The sequence below is a fragment of the Brassica oleracea genome, chromosome C6 (genome assembly GCF_000695525.1).
Source record: "Brassica oleracea var. oleracea cultivar TO1000 chromosome C6, BOL, whole genome shotgun sequence".
Lineage (NCBI taxonomy): Eukaryota > Viridiplantae > Streptophyta > Magnoliopsida > Brassicales > Brassicaceae > Brassica > Brassica oleracea.
In genome coordinates, this window is record NC_027753.1 from 24,934,419 (window position 1) to 24,952,553 (window position 18,135).

General features: G+C 37.0%; 1 protein-coding gene, 1 long non-coding RNA gene, 1 other non-coding gene and 1 pseudogene across 4 annotated transcripts; 1 reads left to right on the plus strand and 3 right to left on the minus strand.

The window, feature by feature from the left end:
* Positions 1 to 362: 362 nt before the first annotated feature.
* On the minus strand, positions 363 to 9,869 carry LOC106297823 (annotated as a pseudogene).
* Positions 9,870 to 10,104: 235 nt separating this feature from the next.
* On the minus strand, positions 10,105 to 11,653 carry LOC106299647 (metacaspase-7-like). The gene is made up of 2 exons (XM_013735706.1): positions 11,192 to 11,653; positions 10,105 to 11,042 (listed from the first exon to the last, which is right to left on the minus strand). Exons 1-2 carry the CDS (start codon positions 11,535 to 11,537, stop codon positions 10,276 to 10,278), a joined length of 1,113 nt encoding a protein of 370 aa, XP_013591160.1. The 5' UTR covers positions 11,538 to 11,653; the 3' UTR covers positions 10,105 to 10,275.
* Positions 11,654 to 11,931: 278 nt separating this feature from the next.
* LOC106299648 lies at positions 11,932 to 13,863 on the plus strand. Of its 2 annotated transcripts, none has more exons than XR_001261828.1 (4): positions 11,932 to 12,885; positions 12,981 to 13,187; positions 13,286 to 13,556; positions 13,630 to 13,863. It is a non-coding gene; the product is annotated as an uncharacterized LOC106299648 (long non-coding RNA). The 2 variants fall into 2 exon arrangements; XR_001261827.1 differs by having other exon boundaries at positions 12,984 to 13,187.
* Positions 13,864 to 18,027: 4,164 nt separating this feature from the next.
* Positions 18,028 to 18,099, minus strand: TRNAK-UUU. Its single transcript has one exon. It is a non-coding gene; the product is annotated as a tRNA-Lys (tRNA).
* Between the last annotated feature and the right edge of the window lie 36 nt (positions 18,100 to 18,135).

The following is an 18,135-nucleotide window of genomic DNA, read 5'->3' on the forward strand; positions in this document are numbered from 1 at the left end:
AAGGGTTTTGCCATATCCAGTTCAATCCTCGACTAAACTCACTTACTGATGCGTTATGAAATTGATAAAGCGTCCTGAATCATGTCTTGAAGCGTTTAGGAGCCATATGTTCGTTTGTAATTCTATGTCCTGCGGGTCGATCCGCAAAGGCCTACATGTTTTGCGGTACGGGTTTGGTCAGCCATTTTGAGGACCGCAGCCCGTGCGGGCCTGACCCGCCGTGACCCGCTCGAAGACGAACCCGCTGCGGTACGAGACGGAACGGGACAGATCAACCTGTTTGACATTCCTAACCATTAGTAGCAAAAACAGTTTTTAACACTGATTTATTATAAATTATGAAAATAATATATAACCGACAATTTTACATTTTATGAAAATTTATATATCATCATCATTGCTTCTTCCCTGTTGTAATCTGTTCCAAGCCTCGGGGCTACTACTTCCATCAGCTTGTTTTGCTCCCTTGGAACATGTAACTGTGGCAGAAATCAAGATTAACCGAACACGCATAGCGAGAGATGAAACCTTCCCTTATGATCCCTAAAATAGTGGTCTTAACCAATCAATTAGGAGGTAGACGGATTGTGCGCTCGTACTGCTTCTTCCATGAACTATTTCAAGAGCCACGACGCCGCCGAAGCTGTAGACGTCTGCTTTATCTGTCAAGTGACCTCTCATTGCATACTCTGGAACCATGTATCCACTGCACAACAAACAGATTGCTTTGGTCACAAGAAATGTAAACAAAGCTGAAACTTCTTTCTTTGTGATTGAATGGTTAAACGACTCACTATGTTCCTGCGGCTTGTGTGCTCATGTGTGTGTTTTCCTCTTCATCAAGCTTAGCAAGACCGAAATCCGAAATCTTCAGGTTTAGTTCCTTGTCCAGCAAGACATTAGTGGCTTTGATGTCTCTCTGCACGATCTTGAGTCTTGATTCCCCGTGGAGGTAAGCTAATCCGCTGGCTATTCCAACGCAAATCTTCTGCCTTATCGGCCAGTCTAGTTGTATTCGAGTCTCTAGAGGACCGAAAAGTGCTCTTGGAAGATACATAGACTTTCAACTCAAAAAAGGATTGTTAAAAGGTATAAATCGTTATTAAACACCTTTCTCCATCTGACTCTTGGGTCTCAAGCAACCTCTCCACCTTAAAATGCCAACCATTAAGAGCACAAGAAACACCAACGAAGCGCCTACTATTATGCCAATAGAGGTTCCACCACCAGTGAAATCTATAGCAATATCATGGGAGATAAAGTCAAGAGACAACAACGACAACAAAAAGGGTTTGTTTTGGGTTTAGTAAAGCTTACCCCGATACAGCTGATATGAGAGCGCCATATGAACCACTTACAGGAATAGCTTGAGCGCCCAAAACAATCTTATCTCCAACGTCCCATTTGTAACCATGGCCTGAAAACTCTTAACCACAGCTCTTCCGGCACCTTTTGCCTCACTCACAATATCAAAATCCTTAACCTCAAGTTTACCCTGCACATTACCAAACACCCCAATATCTATAAGCATTACAATATTTTCAAATATTATAGACTCGTGCGTCTACATAATATTTCTCATAAGTTAATATATCATAATAAATCAGCTTTAAAAAAACATTACCTGAACATAAATGTCAAAGAATCGTCTCCCCAAACTGCTATACGTTTAAGTGTCACCACTGAACACAGTTTCAGCGAAATGAAGATTAACGGTATAACTTCCTTCTCCAAGACAAAACGCATAGTAAGTGAGGGAAATGGCCGAGAGGCGGGCATCTGTATAAAGACTACTAGGCTCTGATGTATTAGTCCATATGGTTGGTACTTTGAGATGCCGTTCATCATCCAAGAAACGCCCGGTGTTGCTAGAAACCCAAGCTGTTCTACTGGCATAGTAGATGCTATCAGAATTATCGGCTTCGTACTTAGTCCCGCTGATTGTTAGTTCATCACCCCCACAGTTTATATGAAGGTCATACAAAGCTGACAACATAAAAAAAAAAAAGAAGATAAATCAGATGTCTACCATCAAAGAAAGATACAAAGCTGACAACATAAATCATTTCTTCATTTTCTACCATCCATTTTGGATTTTTGGTTTATTGATTGTATGTTTTGTATTACTATTTTTGATGAAATGTTAAATTTATTGATCATCGTAAAAGAATATATTTACAAGTTTACAAGAATATATTTATTACTATTTAGAGATAAGAAATAAATATTTGGCAAAACATATGTAAAAAATTAGGAAAACATTAGCAAAAATTTTAACAAAAAGAACGAAATGATAATGAAAAAAATAAGAAGAAGCCGAAGAAGATACATAATATGTGTTAGTGAAGTTAATGTGATAATTACATATATATAATTCCACAAGCATTTGTTATACTAAATATTCATCAGTTAATTTACATCAAATTCTGAATGTGTTTAGTTTACGGCTCAAAACTCACAATGTTTGCATGGGTGTCATGTTTTGGGTGGAAATGGAAAACTAGGTCCGTTCAAGTCACTGATTCTCCTACAAAAGTTTCAAATTTGGAAAAATGAAACAGTAAATATCGTTGACAGTAACAACGAATCACACACACAAAGTTTAGTGTACTTACAAATCTGTTAACTTCACAAGAGTACCAATGACGCTAGGAATCGGTCCAACTAAACCACTTGCTTGAATAACCCTATAACAACATGCAACAATATTAATATTCCACAGCTTATTAAGTAGCCAATGACCAAAATGCAAAAACAAAAGAAACAAATTCTTTGCTTACAGTTTTGTAAGTTTTGTCCAGTTCTAGATGAAATCTGGTATAGTTCCGGTAAACTGTTGTTACTTATACGTCTATCAAGCAAAGAAAACAATGTAATAAAAATGTAAGAATCATCAAAACACATTGTCTATGATCTAAGCAAAGCAGATGAGTACTTACAAATCAGTCAACGCAGTAGGTTTGGAAAATGTACTTGGGATGTCTCCAGTCAAGTAGTTCGAGCTAAGAATGCTACGAAGAGAAATATAGTCTCATCATTAGTAAATGAACCTATTTTAGAGAACTTGGACAAATATCTTACATTCTTCGAATGTTCTTTAATTTCCCGAGTTCTTGAGGTAATTTCCCTGAGATCTGATTAGATTCTTAAGGGTTGTAATGTTTCCAATCTCTTTTGGGATTGGACCGCTTATCCGGTTTGCAAGCAGTTGGCTGCATTTCATCATCCAACAAAGTTACTCAACTCAATCTATACATATACACACATGTAAAGTCTAGATGAAAAGATATACATACAGATTTATAAGTTGCAAGGTTCCCCATTCGGGAGGAATGGAACCGTTGAGATAGTTTCTAGACAGATCACTGCAAAAGAAAAAAGAGAAAATGTGACAATGTGACAATTAAGTTAGTTAATAAAAGATAGTGGTTGTAGTGGGAGATATTGTAATAATGAGAACGTTTTGAGTGGTAATGATTTTGCTGCTATTCAGGTTCTTATATCTCTCGCATAAAAGGAAGTCCTGCAAACTCTTTAGGAATCCTTGGAGGCTTTGTGCCTTGAGAATTTTGTTTCAAAAAAGACTAGGATATGACATGCGCAAAAGCGCATGGTGATGCACAATAAAAAAAATGTTATATATATGAAAAACATACATTAGATTTGATAGATCAATACGTACATAATCATACTATAATCACTTTGTAGATCCAAAGCGTTGCTAATAGCGTTTAATCCGGTAAAACCGAATCAATTAAACCAAAACCCAAATAGAAAAAGTGGTTGGAATTTGGTAATACCGAATAAACCGAATGGACGCTATTTTTAAGAAACTGCAGTATATGAATGGTATTTTAACCGTTCCAACCGAATAAACCGATTAATTAAAATACATTAGTACGAATTTTATTAAAAAAAGTAATAATATATACATAAATTATTTTATATGATCTTAACAATTAAAACTTTACTAGGTGGTTGCCCGCGAATTCGCGGATATAAATATTATAAGAAAAATATATATTATGTATCTAATGTCATAAATTTTTAAAAATAATTAGAAACATTAAAAATATAATTTGAATAATAATTAGTTTGAAAATCAATCGTAAAGTTTCTATAAATTTGATATAAAAATAACTGGTGAATATTTAGTAATAACAAATGCTTGTGGAATTATATACGTAATTATCACATTAACTTCTCCAACATATATTATGCTTCTTCTTTGGTCTGTTCTTATTTTTCTCGTTATCATTTCGTTCCTTTTACTAAATTTTTGCTAATGTTTTCCTAATTTTTGTCAAATATTTCTTTCTTTCTCTAAATAGTAATACAAAACATACAATCATCGAACCAAAATTCCATCTTAGAATTCTTTTCAATCATAACATTATCTTATTCACTATATTATTTGACTTAAATGCAAAACACTTTTTAAATCAAAGTTCTCACATGATCCGTTAAATACAATCTTTCCAATCTTCAAAACCTAATTATTTATCAAACATATATGGACATTATAAGTGATTGGTAATTGTTATAGATAAGACTATGTTTTTTTATGAATATGAAATCATTATTTCTATAAATTGTTTTATATTCATTATTTTATGTAGTATATAAATATAAAAATAATTGATCAAACATTATTGCACTTTCTATATTTTTGAAAATTAGCTACCATTAATTATGATTTGTAATATCATTTATGTTATCTGGCAAGTGATAGTAATTAGTTTTATATTTGCCTTTTATTTTAGATATAATTAAAATAATATTTTTTAAAGTTCCATTTATTATACTATGTAGTTTATGAATAAAAAAAATAATTGATCAAGTGTTAATATTCTTTCTATAATTTCAACAATTAGTTACCATAAATCCGTATTTGTAATATAATTTAGTTTTTTGGGCAAGTGATATTAATTGGATCTAGATTTTTTTATTTTAAATCTAAATTATCGACCAAGCAAATTATAAAAAAAAATCTTAAGACTTCACAAATGATCGATATGTAAGCAAAATTCACTTAACTGGCTTCTAGTTTAATATATAGGAGATTTTTTATTTTTTATAAATGTTTTACAAAATCATATAAATAATTTAAAATTAAGATAAAATAATTTTGTAAGCCATGATAGATAATTTTATAAATGCTTTATTTTTTTTTATAAATGACTTATAAGTCGTGACATTATAAGACATTAATTGTTATTATAATTCTTTATATATGAATATAATGTTTTATATAAGAATATGAAATCATTATATCGATTTCTAGAAATTCTGTTCTACTAATTATTTTATATAGTATATAAATATAAAAAGGATTAATCAAATATTATTACACTTTCTATAATTTTACAGTTAGTTACCATAAATTATTATTTGTAATATCATTTACACTATTTGATAAGTGATATTAATTAGTTTTAGACTTACCTTTTATTTTAGATCTAATTAAAACAATTAAAAATTAAATATTCTTCAACCAATCAAATTATAACATTTTTTAAAATTCTCTCAATGATTGACACCTAAGAAAAAATCACTTAAATGACTTCTCATTTAATATATAGGAGGATTTTAAGTATTTGTTATTTTGCTTTAAGTTAAAAAGGTTATTTTGTTTTTCTCATTTTGATCAAATTAACTAAAACATAATTTTTTTTACCGATAAAAAACAGTGCTAAAATATAGTTATATAATAAAATAATTTATAATCATATAAACTGAAATTAGAATAATAAATATATATATATTTAAAGTTACTCTGAAAGACACCTACTACTATTTTTAATAACTTTCATTTCCGGCGGCACTAATAACTCTATCTTCTTCTGCTGTTTGTGAACCACTTAGAGCACGTCTATCGGTATGTTTTAGTGGGGTTCTACCTAATTTAAAAAAAAAAAAAAAAATAGAAAATTGGAGAGAGACAAAGAGAAAAAGTTCTTAAAGTACTGTATTGAGAACCAATTGCAACGAGGATTCATCTCTATTGCCCTTGGAAGAAATATATAAATCACTTATATCCTTCACTAATCTTCATATCCCTCATATTCATTAAAGCACCTACAATTACCAAATTAGCCTCAGAATAAAGAAAATAAAATAAATACAATTTAATGAAAATTGAAAAAAAAAACCGTACGGCTCTTGCGGTGAGGTTTCGACGATTGCGGTTCGAGGGGATTGCGTTTGGGAAAAGGGAACCCGACCGTACGGCTCGATTGCTACTCCGGCCTTACTCCGGTCTTCTGTCGTCTTCCGCCGCTGTGTAAAAGCCAATCATATCCCCTGTCCATCGCTGGTGTATCCTCCCTCCACCACAGAACACGTAGGTTTTAGGGTTCCAAAGCTCTTAAATGAGCTGAGAAACCAGATTGGAATGGATTTAGATGTTTCATCTTTGTATCCGAGTCCATTATGATTGCATTGTTGCATTGTTGAATTGAGTAGGAGAATGGTTGCATTGTTCGATTCTAGTGCGCTGTATGTAGATTCAAAATCAAAACGTGTACGACAGTAAAACTAGCAAAACTAGTATTACTGATGATTGTTGTAGAACTTGTAAAATTGGTATAACTTCGAATGTATAATGGATGGTTTTGTATGCTTTTGGCAGGCTACAATGAGCCACAACATCATACACTTCAGATGCGAAGGTGGCATGTATTGTTTAGTGTTGAAGCATGCTGTGGAGGAGATAAATCTTTCAATGGTAGAAGCACGCATATGCAAAAAAGTCGGGCTTGATGAATGTAATGTGAAGTTGAAATTGAGTTACATTCCACTGCTGGTTGGGAGTGACGAGAAATTCGTCATTTGTGATGATGAGGGTCTTTGTGGTTATCTTTTGTCCCTTGATAAAGACAACCGTAGGTGCATTTTGTTGGTGGAGGTCATCAAAAAGTTAGAACTGTCAAAGCAACTTTCAAGAGCGGGCAAATGAAGTTCAAGAGCGGGGAAACGAAATTCTGTAGGTACGAACTATGAGGTGTGCCATTCGAATGATGATGAAATCCGAGACAAAGCCATACCTCGATATGATGGCAACAATCAAGTTGATAAACAATACGAGTAGAAGATTGTGGTGATTGAGGAGATGTTGGAAAAAAGTGATGAAGAATTAAATGTGGATGAAAATGTTGATGCCAACTCAAAGGCACACCACAACTACTCAAAGGCACACCAAAACTAGTTGCATCTCTATTGCATGATGATTATCCAGAGCAGATGGAACCTCTTGTTTTATTGAAAATCGAAATGTTTGAATTTGACTTTGCTTTATCTGTACTTTAGTACCATATAAATTTTTTTGGCAGGCTTTTGAATTTGAAATACCATATAAATTTGTTTGGACCAAACAATACTAGTTCTAAGGTTATAGTTACAAAAGTATAATTGAGGTTACAGTTACAAACTAGTTCTAAGGATCAAAAAATTCAATTGAAAATTTGTGAGTTATCAACAATTATCGGTGATATGAACAAAAATAGAGAAAAAGAAAAAAACTAAATTCATTTATGTATAATTTAAAGATAGATACAGATAGTAGTTTCAAGAAACAAAAAAAAAATAAAGATAAATACAAATACTAGTTCTAAGGATCAAAAAATTCAATTGAAAATTTGTGAGTTATCAATAATTATCGGTGATATGAACAAAAATAGAGAAAAAGAAAAAAACTAAATTCATTTGTGTATTACTAGTATGATTTTGACTTTGAATTTGACTGTTTTATTTGGACAACTATGGAGAACTATTTTTCTGTTTGTGTATTACTAGTTTGACTTTCTGAAATTGAATTTGGAAATCAAAATGTTCGAAATTGGAAATCAGAATAAGAAATATAATCTTTAGTAGTCGAAAAAATGTTATATTCAACAAAAAAAATGTTATACTCTACAATCAAAAGAACAACCCATCACACTACATACACTTTCATAGTCATTTTGTTAAATATCTAATTACCGAAGAATAGATTTCGCTCTAAAACTTATATAGACACTTTTATTACGTAAATCACCAATAATCATATTTTGGAATCTTATATTTAATTGTACAATTAAAGAAGTATAATATAATTACATGTAATACTAAAATAATTGAAAATCACCGAAAGTACAACTATTTTGATATTTTGTACAACTACTATCCTGGGGAGAACTAATTGTATATATTAGGCGGGTATTTGAAAATAATTCAAAATTTTGGCGGACTTTCTAAAATTTCATGAGTCAAGGCGGGATTTTCGAAGGGAAAAAATAGATTCCCACTTCCCACTTACCACTGTCAAGTCCTCTCTCTTGTCTCCCTCTCTATCTCTCTATTACCTTTCTCTCTCATCTATCTCTCGCAAATTCCTCAATTCTCTCAATTCCGAACAGGAAATGGATCCATGGGTTGAGAAACAGGAAATGAAGGAGATGAAGAAGATCAAGAAACACTGCGACATGCTTCAATTTATTTGCGATGCTGAGCACGGGATTCCATCTTCGTGCCCATGGGGGATGAATCGTCGACGAGGTTTCTACTAATCTAACATATAAGGATTTTCTACCAGGCCGAAGGTACTTCACTTGCAACGCGTACAAAGTAATTTACATTTTCTCTATTTTAACTTACTGCAATATGTCAAACTGAGTGCAACTAGGCCAAACTTGCAGAATAATGGGCTCCACTTCCGTCAACCATGGGTTCTCGGAGTTCAGGAAGAGGTTTGCTCCTTAAGGCAGAAGGTGGAAGAAATGGCTGCAGAGATTGCTCAGCTTAAAGAGCTTCTTACCAGTAAATGAGAAGCCTTATGTTGTTTGGATGTGTGTTTTCCTTTTGTATTAAGAGTTGTGGAATTGTGTTAAGACTTCTAGAATTAATGTGATGTTGTGTTAAGACTAATTAATGTGATGTTGTGTTAAAACTACTGGTTTTCCGTAGTAATACCATAATTTTCCATAGTAATACCATATGGAAATGTTTCAAAACGATCCAAAACACTTAAACATATCATATCATACATAGGTTCTGGAACAAAACACGTAAAACATAACATATCATACATAGGTTTTGGAACAAAACACTTAAACATAAAGTAGATGCCAATTCTTTTCTTTCCCTTCCTCGTGATACGATCCGGAGGTATGATCTTCACCTCCTTGATCTGATCCGGTACATTCCAAGAAGACATGTCGGGCACAACATAAAGTGTCCTGTCATACGCCAAAGCCCACAGTTCCGTCCAGTAGTATTTTGAGCACAACTCATGGATATTAAGGCGGCTGCCATCAACGTTCGTAGTGAAATAGATATAAGCTGCCAGTCCGTGCAGACAAGGAAACTTTTCATAATCCCACACCTTGCAAGTACAAGATTTTCCAACCAAGCTCGCCCAAAACATCTTTCCTGCAGTGTCAGTGATCTCGTACTTAAGCTCATAACTATTAAGCTCTCGTACAGATAGCTGTTGTGCAACAGCCCATAGATCGTGCAAGTAGTTCTCAACCAGTCTACTTACAGATATGAAATGTTCAGGTGATTGGTCTACGCAGACAATGGCGGCGGCGGTAGAGAAGCTGCGGGAGAGAGGAGTGGAGGTGGAGCTGAGCTGCAGGAGAGCCGAAGGAGGAGGAATCGTCTTAGCCTCTTGTTTTAGTTTCGCGAGGGAGATGAGAGAAGTGAGGCTCGTGAGAGGATGAACGATTAGAGGAGGGAGGGAGGAGCGATTAGAAATCGCGTTTGATTTTAGGGTTTGGTTGGTTTATTTCGGTTTACTCACTTAGATCCGACGGGTTATTAGATGGGTGGGTTTGACCCTAGTTTTCTTTGTAATTATCAACACTTACCCTGGTTTTATCGTATTTCATTCATTTTTCGATTTAAAAATAAATGTTAACTGAAATAGAGATTATAACGAGGACATCCTGGCTTTAAAATAATGAACTAGGGGCGCAATATAAGATTCCACCAGTTGCAACACTGTAAAGGACATGTGTCATTTCCTTGTTTTTCTAAATATTTATAAGAAAATAAATTTTAGTCAAAAACACAAATTATATTATAATATTAATATTTTTCTACAAGAACTTCCTTTTAACAACCTTAACCGATAATGGTGGATAACGGTGCTGTTATTGTTAACTGCCCCCACATGAGTGAACCAATACCTAGGAAAATGACTTTGTGGCCAATATATTCTCTGGGTTCACACCATATCGAACAAAAACTTTCACAACCATCAGTAGCGAAAACAGTTTTGAATGAAAACAATAGTTAGCATATAAACGGGGCATCCACAAAACGGTCATTACAATACAATCCTGGTCTCTGAGTAAACCCTTGTTCTTTCAGCATCTCTCTTGCTCTCAAAACCAGTTCCCTATTGGTGATCTTATCTTTCTCCCCACCACCTCCCGACAAAACCATCTGAATCGCGTTACTAAAAGCTCCATAAGCTTCTCCACTCTTCTTCACATCTGCTGATGTCTCATCCGTTTGACACCCACTCAACAGTATCCCTCTGTCTGGAACCGACCCCTTGCTTGATCCTCCTCTATAGATCTCACGACCACTCTCAACTAAACCACTTTGATCTAGCTTGGTGAGCATCGCTTTTATGAACTTCTTCACCTTGGGACTCGCATCTTCACCGAACACATCGAAAATTGTCGGTCTGATTTTCCCAATCTCGATGTTGTCTTTGCCAGTTTTCTCTTTGAGAACGTTGATGAAGCTCTCCATTGGCAGATACCTTGATTTGCCAACTTCGTATCTCGCTGTGATCTCAATCTTGTCTTGTTCTTCCTGAGATCTCCAGATCCCACAAAGCGCAAGAAACTTCATCAACACGCTATTAAAGAAGTTCCATATCTCGAGTTCGAAAAAGTAAGCTTTTGGTTCTTGGTTTCGGTTCTTATTGGTGCTCTCTCCAATATGTTCCTTGGCTCCATCGATGAGTCCACCACTGTGACAAGAGTCTGATACGAACGTAATCTTACACCCTGGGGGAACCTGGTCCACTAACTCCCTGAAATCATCATCTGCAAATGCAACACACAAGACGGTACCCATTATTCTATCAATGTCCAAACATCATTCAAAACAGAGTACTCTGTTTCTCTCTGTTTGTGAACAGAGTACTCTGTTCTTTCTTTAGAAACGGAGAACTAAATGTAAATGATCTGCTTACCAGGGATTGGATTCATGTCGCAAGGAACAATACACTCATCAAACCCTGTTTCATCCTCCTCCCCTTCTTCCAGTGGGACCCTCGTACCGTGTCCACTATAATGCACGAACAGAACATCACCGGACTTTGCTGGCGTTATGAGTTCAGACAAGGCATTACGGATGTTTTTGCCTGTGGGTTGCGTGTAAGAATCGTCGGTGTCGATCAGCACCGTGATGTCTTCCTCGGAGAACCCGTACCGGTCAACGAGGCACTTGTGCATCCGGTGAACGTCGTTGACGCAGCCTTTTAGTTCTATCTTAGTTCCTGGATAGTTGATCCCGATCAACACAGCTTTCTTCGCCATTGTTTGGTAAGAACCTTCAAAGTTCTTTGCAAGGAAGAAAACTTTTGACTAGATCTAAATATTCGTTGTTGGGTGTTGTTTAGTGGACTCCATGTTTGTTTATTCAATTGCAAGTCTTTTTCACGTGGCTTGAACTATTTGGAAAATAATACTATTAGCCAACGGACACGGTATTAAAAGTCACGAGCTCTAGTGATTTTCAAAATACATTTACATGAATTTTCCTTTTTTTCTTTAACATTAACTTTTTTTTTTTGAACATTTTCTTGCATATATTAAAAAGGAAGAAGCAAAAGGGTTACAATGCCCTACTTTTAGTGTTTTTGCCCGAACTAGAATTTAGAAACCCATTAAGAACCTAACTTTGGAAAAGCCGGATCAAGTAAATGCCCAAAATAAAAAGCCCAACAATAGTAACTAGAGAGGAAGGGAGAAGGGAAAAGTACGAACCCTAGTTATGATCTAACTAGTTCCGTCGAGAGAGAACCAAAGTTGTAAAATAGCACTTGCCTTTGTGTTATTCTCAGGTCTCAAGGCAGAGATTTTGTTCTTGATCATGCTCTTAAACCTTTTCCAAAGTGAATCTGTTGATCTGTATTTCCCTCGATGCAGTCTTTCATTTCTTTCCCACCACAGTTCGTAAATTGTCGCTTGCCAAGAGAGGAGAGATAGGTATTTATGATGTCTTGATCCAGAGAGGGACAGGAGAGAGTGAGTTACGTCATTCCAGGAGTTCGAAGAGGAAGTGATACGAAGCCTTGTAGCAAAGTGATTCCTTGAAAATGGGCATTCAAAATACAGGTGATCCCTTGACTCATTGGAGCTATTACAGAGGAGGCAGAGAATATCGGTTTGCAAGCCCCAAGAGATGAGTCGATCACGAGTAGGGCTCCTGTTCAATAGCATTAGCCAAGCAAGAGAGCTGTGTTTTGGTATACTTTTTTGAACCAGATGATATGGTGCCAAGGAACTGTTGGCGTATCCTCAAAGAATGAGTGGTAGACAGTTGAAGGGGAGAAAGTATGCTTAGGCGTGCCATTGACAATCCATTCAGTGGTGCTCGGCTCGTCAGTAAGCGATATAGTGGTGAGGTGAATCTGAACTTCCTCCATCCGTTGAGATCGAGCATGACGCAGTGACCAGTCACCATTGATCCAGAGGTCAGCAACCAAGGTGGAAAGTGGAATGCCCGTGAGACGGGGGGCCTTGAGCTCCGATGAAGGTGATGAGGCGACCATACTGCGTCCAGGGATCCAACCAAAACTTGACATCGCTTCCATTGCCAGGAGAGATCCTAATCCATTTAAGCACTGTCTCGCGTTCCGCCAGAATCCTTTTGAAAATCCAGGTATGACTTTGCCTCGGCTTAATTTCCCAGATGCTCTCATCTTTGATCACATTGTCTTGGATCCATGCCACCCACACTGACTCTTTTCTAAACAGCAGGAGCCAGAGAAGCTTGATCTGTTCCAGAGAGCAAGGTTTCGAAGGCCTAGCCCTCCATTCTGTCTAGGAGTTGTGACTTTTTCCCATGCGACCGGAGCTACATATTTGCCTTCCAGCGTACCTTTCCATAAGAATGCATTGCACATCTTATCGATGAGATTGATGCATTCTTTAGGAAGAATAAAGGCTCCACTCCAGAAGTTGGTAATGCCTCCTATTACCGTAGAGATAAGGACCTGTCTACCAGCAAATGATACATATTTTGAAGTCCATGAATTGATTTTTGATTTGATTTGCTGCAGGAGAGGTTCACAGTTGGCGAGGGAGAGCTTCCGAGTGTTCAGTGGCAAGCCTAGGTATCGAATGGGGAAGGAGCCAGCCGGGATACCACTTGTCGAGACAATAGTTTCGATTTCAGGTTCAGTCAAGCCGCTAGAGAAGAAGCAAGATTTCTCGACACTCACTGAGAGACCAGAGAACGCCTTGAACTCCTCGAGGACTTGGAGGATCATTTGGACAGAGTTGAGAGAGCCATCATTAAAGATGAGGATGTCATCTGCAAAACATAAGTGGGTGAGTCCTGATTCTTGACATCTAGGGTGAAAACCGAACCTTCTTGATTGTGCTGCCTCGTTTAATTTATTAGATAGAATGTTCATGACCAGGCCGAAGAGGTAAGGAGAGAGCGGATCCCCCTGATATAATCCTCTAGTCCCTTTGAAGAACCCGTGAAGCCTACCGTTGATTCCCACTGAGAAGGAGGGCGATGTGAAGCAACCAGTGAGCCATTGGATGTAGTCTGGGGGCAAGTTGAGGGATTGGAGGCAGGCTATAAGGAAGTCCCATCTAACAGTATCAAATGCCTTGGCAATATCAATCTTGAGAATGAGTTTTTTCTCTGAGTTCTTGTAACGACCGTGACCCAATATGGGAAAGCCCATTTGTTTTTTTTTAATTAAATCCCAAAATCCCTTTTTTATTTATTTTGTCCCACATTGGAAGTTTAGAAAACTTTCCTCCATTCTCTTCTCCTATATAAGGAACTCTACCCTTTATTTTCATTCTCATCAAGTCAAAGTATTTCTTTGCACGTGACGAGTTGTTGTTGAATTATCTGACGACCAGTCACTAGTGAATTTTTCCGGTGGGATTTCCGGGTGAGCTTCCGGCGAGATTTTTGGGCGAGCTTCCGACAGGATTTCTTGACGAGCTTCCGGTTAATTTTTCTAGTAAGTTTGCCGCCTCCTTATTTCTAGTATAGGAAATAGCGAGCTTCCGGTGAATTTTTCTAGTAAGTTTGCCGCCTCCTTATTTCTAGTTTAGAAAATAAGTTATTTTAGGAAAGTTTCTATTTTAGGAAAGTTTCTATTTTAGGAAAGTTTCTGTTTAGAAAACGTTACTATTTCTAGAAAGGTTCTAGTTTAGGAAAGTTTCCATTTTTAGAAACTTTATTTCCTGAGACTCTGAGCCTAAGCCGTTGATACTCGTGTTGCAGTTGACGTCAGTTGACCATCTTTCGTTGATCATTCCAGCCAGTGACTAAGGTGAGGGTCTTTTCTCGACCTTCTCTTACACGGCTTAGTACCACGAATAAGTATAATTTATTTCTAATGTGTTTCCGTCTGCGTGAAATTGAGTCTGTCATTGCTTGTTTAGTTTGTAAGTTCTTTGCTTAAACTGGAACTAGGGTTATTGATGGTTCAACAATACTTGTTCATTTATAATTGGATGTATATTGATGCGATTTGGATGAAAGCCGACCATGGGTGTATCGGCTACATTGGGTGTGGTGTTTGCCGCGGCACAGCGTAGTCGACCTGTTGTGCCAAAGCGGGGAGGTCGATAAATCGTCTACGGGCGTGTGTTACCGAGCACATATTCAGTGGTGTTTTTGGCCTGTTAGTGGGCAGTTTGTTTGATCTCTGGGTACTTTAGGTACTGTGTTTGCAACGTGTTAGGATTAAATTATATTTATTCGGAGTACTCTGTCCGGGTCCATGGACTTCGGGTTTAGTATCCCATACCTCACTGAGTGACTCCCCTGTTACTCACCCCTCTTTCTTCCCCATTTCAGGTGAGACAGATGAGTATATGATATTTGGACGGATTGGTGCTACTGGACTTTTTATTCGGATATTTATTTGGACTTTGGGTGAGTGTAATTGGGTATATGGGCTTTTATTATACGTGATATTGTTGGTGGCCCGCTGTTCTCCGGATTGGAGGTGACGGGTGTCACAATTTGGTATCAGAGCGGGGTTCTGCCCCGGCTCCGACCCGGAACTGCGATTTATGGGACTCGGATTTCAACGGTTTTCAATGTTTCGGAATTAGGGTTTAAAAAAAAAAAAAAAATTTGACACCAAGAAGTCCAGTATCAATCGGTTAATTGTTAGTGTCTCTAACTCTTTAATTTTTTCCAGGAGAAGACCAAATTTCAATCTCGTGTTATTCATTCGTTCGTAGCCGTTGAAGTTTTTCTCGGGTTCCGTCTTGGAATTCGGGATGAATTCTGGTTAAGAGGGGAAAAATTGTAACGACCGTGACCCAATATGGGAAAGCCCATTTGTTTTTTTTTAATTAAAACCCAAAATCCCCTTTTCATTTTATTTTGTCCCACATTGGAAGTTTAGAAAATCTTCCTCCATTCCCTTCTCCTATATAAGGAACTCTACCCTTTCTTTTCATTCTCATCAAGTCAAAGTATTTCTTTGCACGTGACGAGTTGTTGTTGAATTATCTGACGATCAGTCACTAGTAAATTTTTCCGGTGGGATTTCCGGGTGAGCTTCCGGCGAGATTTTTGGGCGAGATTCCGACAGGATTTCTTGACGAGCTTCCGGTTAATTTTTCTAGTAAGTTTACCGCCTCCTTATTTCTAGTTTAGGAAATAAGTTATTTTAGGAAAGTTTCTATTTTAGGAAAGTTTCTATTTAGAGAACGTTACTATTTTTAGAAAGGTTCTAGTTTAGGAAAGTTTCCATTTTTAGAAACTTTATTTCCTGAGACTCTGAGCCTAAGCCGTTGATACTCGTGTTGCAATTGACGTCAGTTGACCATCTTTCGTTGATCATTCCAGCCAGTGACTAAGGTGAGGGTCTTTTTTCGAGCTTCTCTTACACGGCTTAGTACCACAAATAAATATAATTTATTTCTAATGTGTTTCCGTCTGCGTAAAATTGAGTCTGTCATTGCTTTTTTAGTTTGTAGGTTCTTTGCTTAAACTGGAACTAGGGTTATAGATGGTTCAACAATACTTGTTCATTTATAATTGGATGTATATTGATGTGATTTGGATGAAATCCGACCATGGGTGTATCGGCTACATTGGGTGTGGTGTTTGCCGCGGCACAGCGTAGTCGACCTGTTGTGCCAAGGCCGGGAGGTCGATAAATCGTCTACGGGCGTGTGTTACCGAGCACATATTCAGTGGTGTTTTTGGCCTGTTAGTGGGCAGTTTGTTTGATCTCTGGGTACTTTAGGTACCGTGTTTGCAACGTGTTAGGATTAAATTATATTTATTCGGAGTACTCTGTCCGGGTCCATGGACTTCGAGATTGGAATCCCATACCTCACTGAGTGACTCCCCTGTTACTCACCCCTCTTTCTTCCCCATTTCAGGTGAGACAGATGAGTATATGATATTTGGACGGATTGGTGCTACTGGACTTTTTATTCGGATATTTATTTGGGCTTTGGGTGAGTGTAATTGGGTATATGGGCTTTTATTATACGTGATATTGTTGGTGGCCCGCTGTTCTCCGGATTGGAGGTGACGGGTGTCACAGTTCTGCTTATGATAACCGGACACTAACTCGGAGGCTAGGAGGCAATTTTCCAATAAGAGCCTGCCTTTGATGAAAGCGGTTTGGTTAGGTAGGATGATGGTGGGGAGAAGGGGTTTTAGGCAGTTGACTAAGATCTTGGAAATCACTTTATAGAGGGTATTACAGTATGATATGGGCCGGTAGTCTTTGATAATAGTCGCACCAGGGAATTTAGGTAGCAAAGTCAGGATGGTCGCATTTGTAGATGAGGGCATGATGAAGGTTTTGAAGTAAGATGTTATCGAGTTAATGACTTCCTGGCCTAAGAGATTCCAGGCGGCGGTGTAGAAGCCTGAGGTGAAACCATCGGGTCCTAGAGTCTTGTTTTTATTAAGCTTAAACATTGTCTTTGTGATGTCTTCAGGTGTGGGCAGCCTGGTAAGCAGAGCTGCTTGAGCTTGAGAGCAGGAAAACCTTGCTGTGCGGATCATGTCAGCAACAGAGGCGATCATGAGGGTAGTTGTTTGTGGCGTTGGGGGTCCCAGAATACTCAAGAAGTGCTCAACCGCCAGTCTTACAATTTCTTCAGGTGAAGATGCCTCAATACCAGTGACACTGATGAGGATAATGATTGAGTTGAAGGCCTTCCTGGCTTTAGCTACCATGAGGATAATGATTAACATTAACTTTCCATAGATTTTTCTTTTAACATTAATTTTCATAGATTTTAAGGTTAAGAATTAATGATTGTCGTTAAAATATAACATCGACATGATTGGGTGTTGTTATTGGACTTCATGAATCATGATTCCCTATTCACATTGGGAGTTTGTACATTTTTTTTGATAACTATATTTTATAAACAAAGAAACAAGTTTTAGAAATATACAGAGATGCACCCAAAAATGACTCAAACAGGCGAGGAGCCAAAATGGACAAACTTAGCTGAAAACCACTATTCAGACAGGAACCATATTATTGTCAAAGTATTCTTAAGCCAAAAAGGATATCCCCTAGCTACATTATATTGGGAGTTTAATTTGTTAATAATATCAGTAAATTGATTTTTTTTTCTTTGATCAAAATATCAGTAAATTGTTTACATAATAAATTTAGTAGCTTAAAAAAAATAATAATTCAGTAGGCTTTTTTTGTTGGTAAACAAATAAAAAAAACACTAAGCTTTAACTTTTTTTTTTGTAACACAAGCTTTAACTTCTTACTTACTATTGGTTCTCACCACGTGGAGATCTATATAAAATAAAAAATAGAAACTACGCCGACTGTGGGGATCGAACCCACGGCCACGTGATTAAAAGTCACGCGCTCTACCACTGAGCTAAGTCGGCTTAACGATTGGTTATCCTTACTAAAGGTAAATGTAT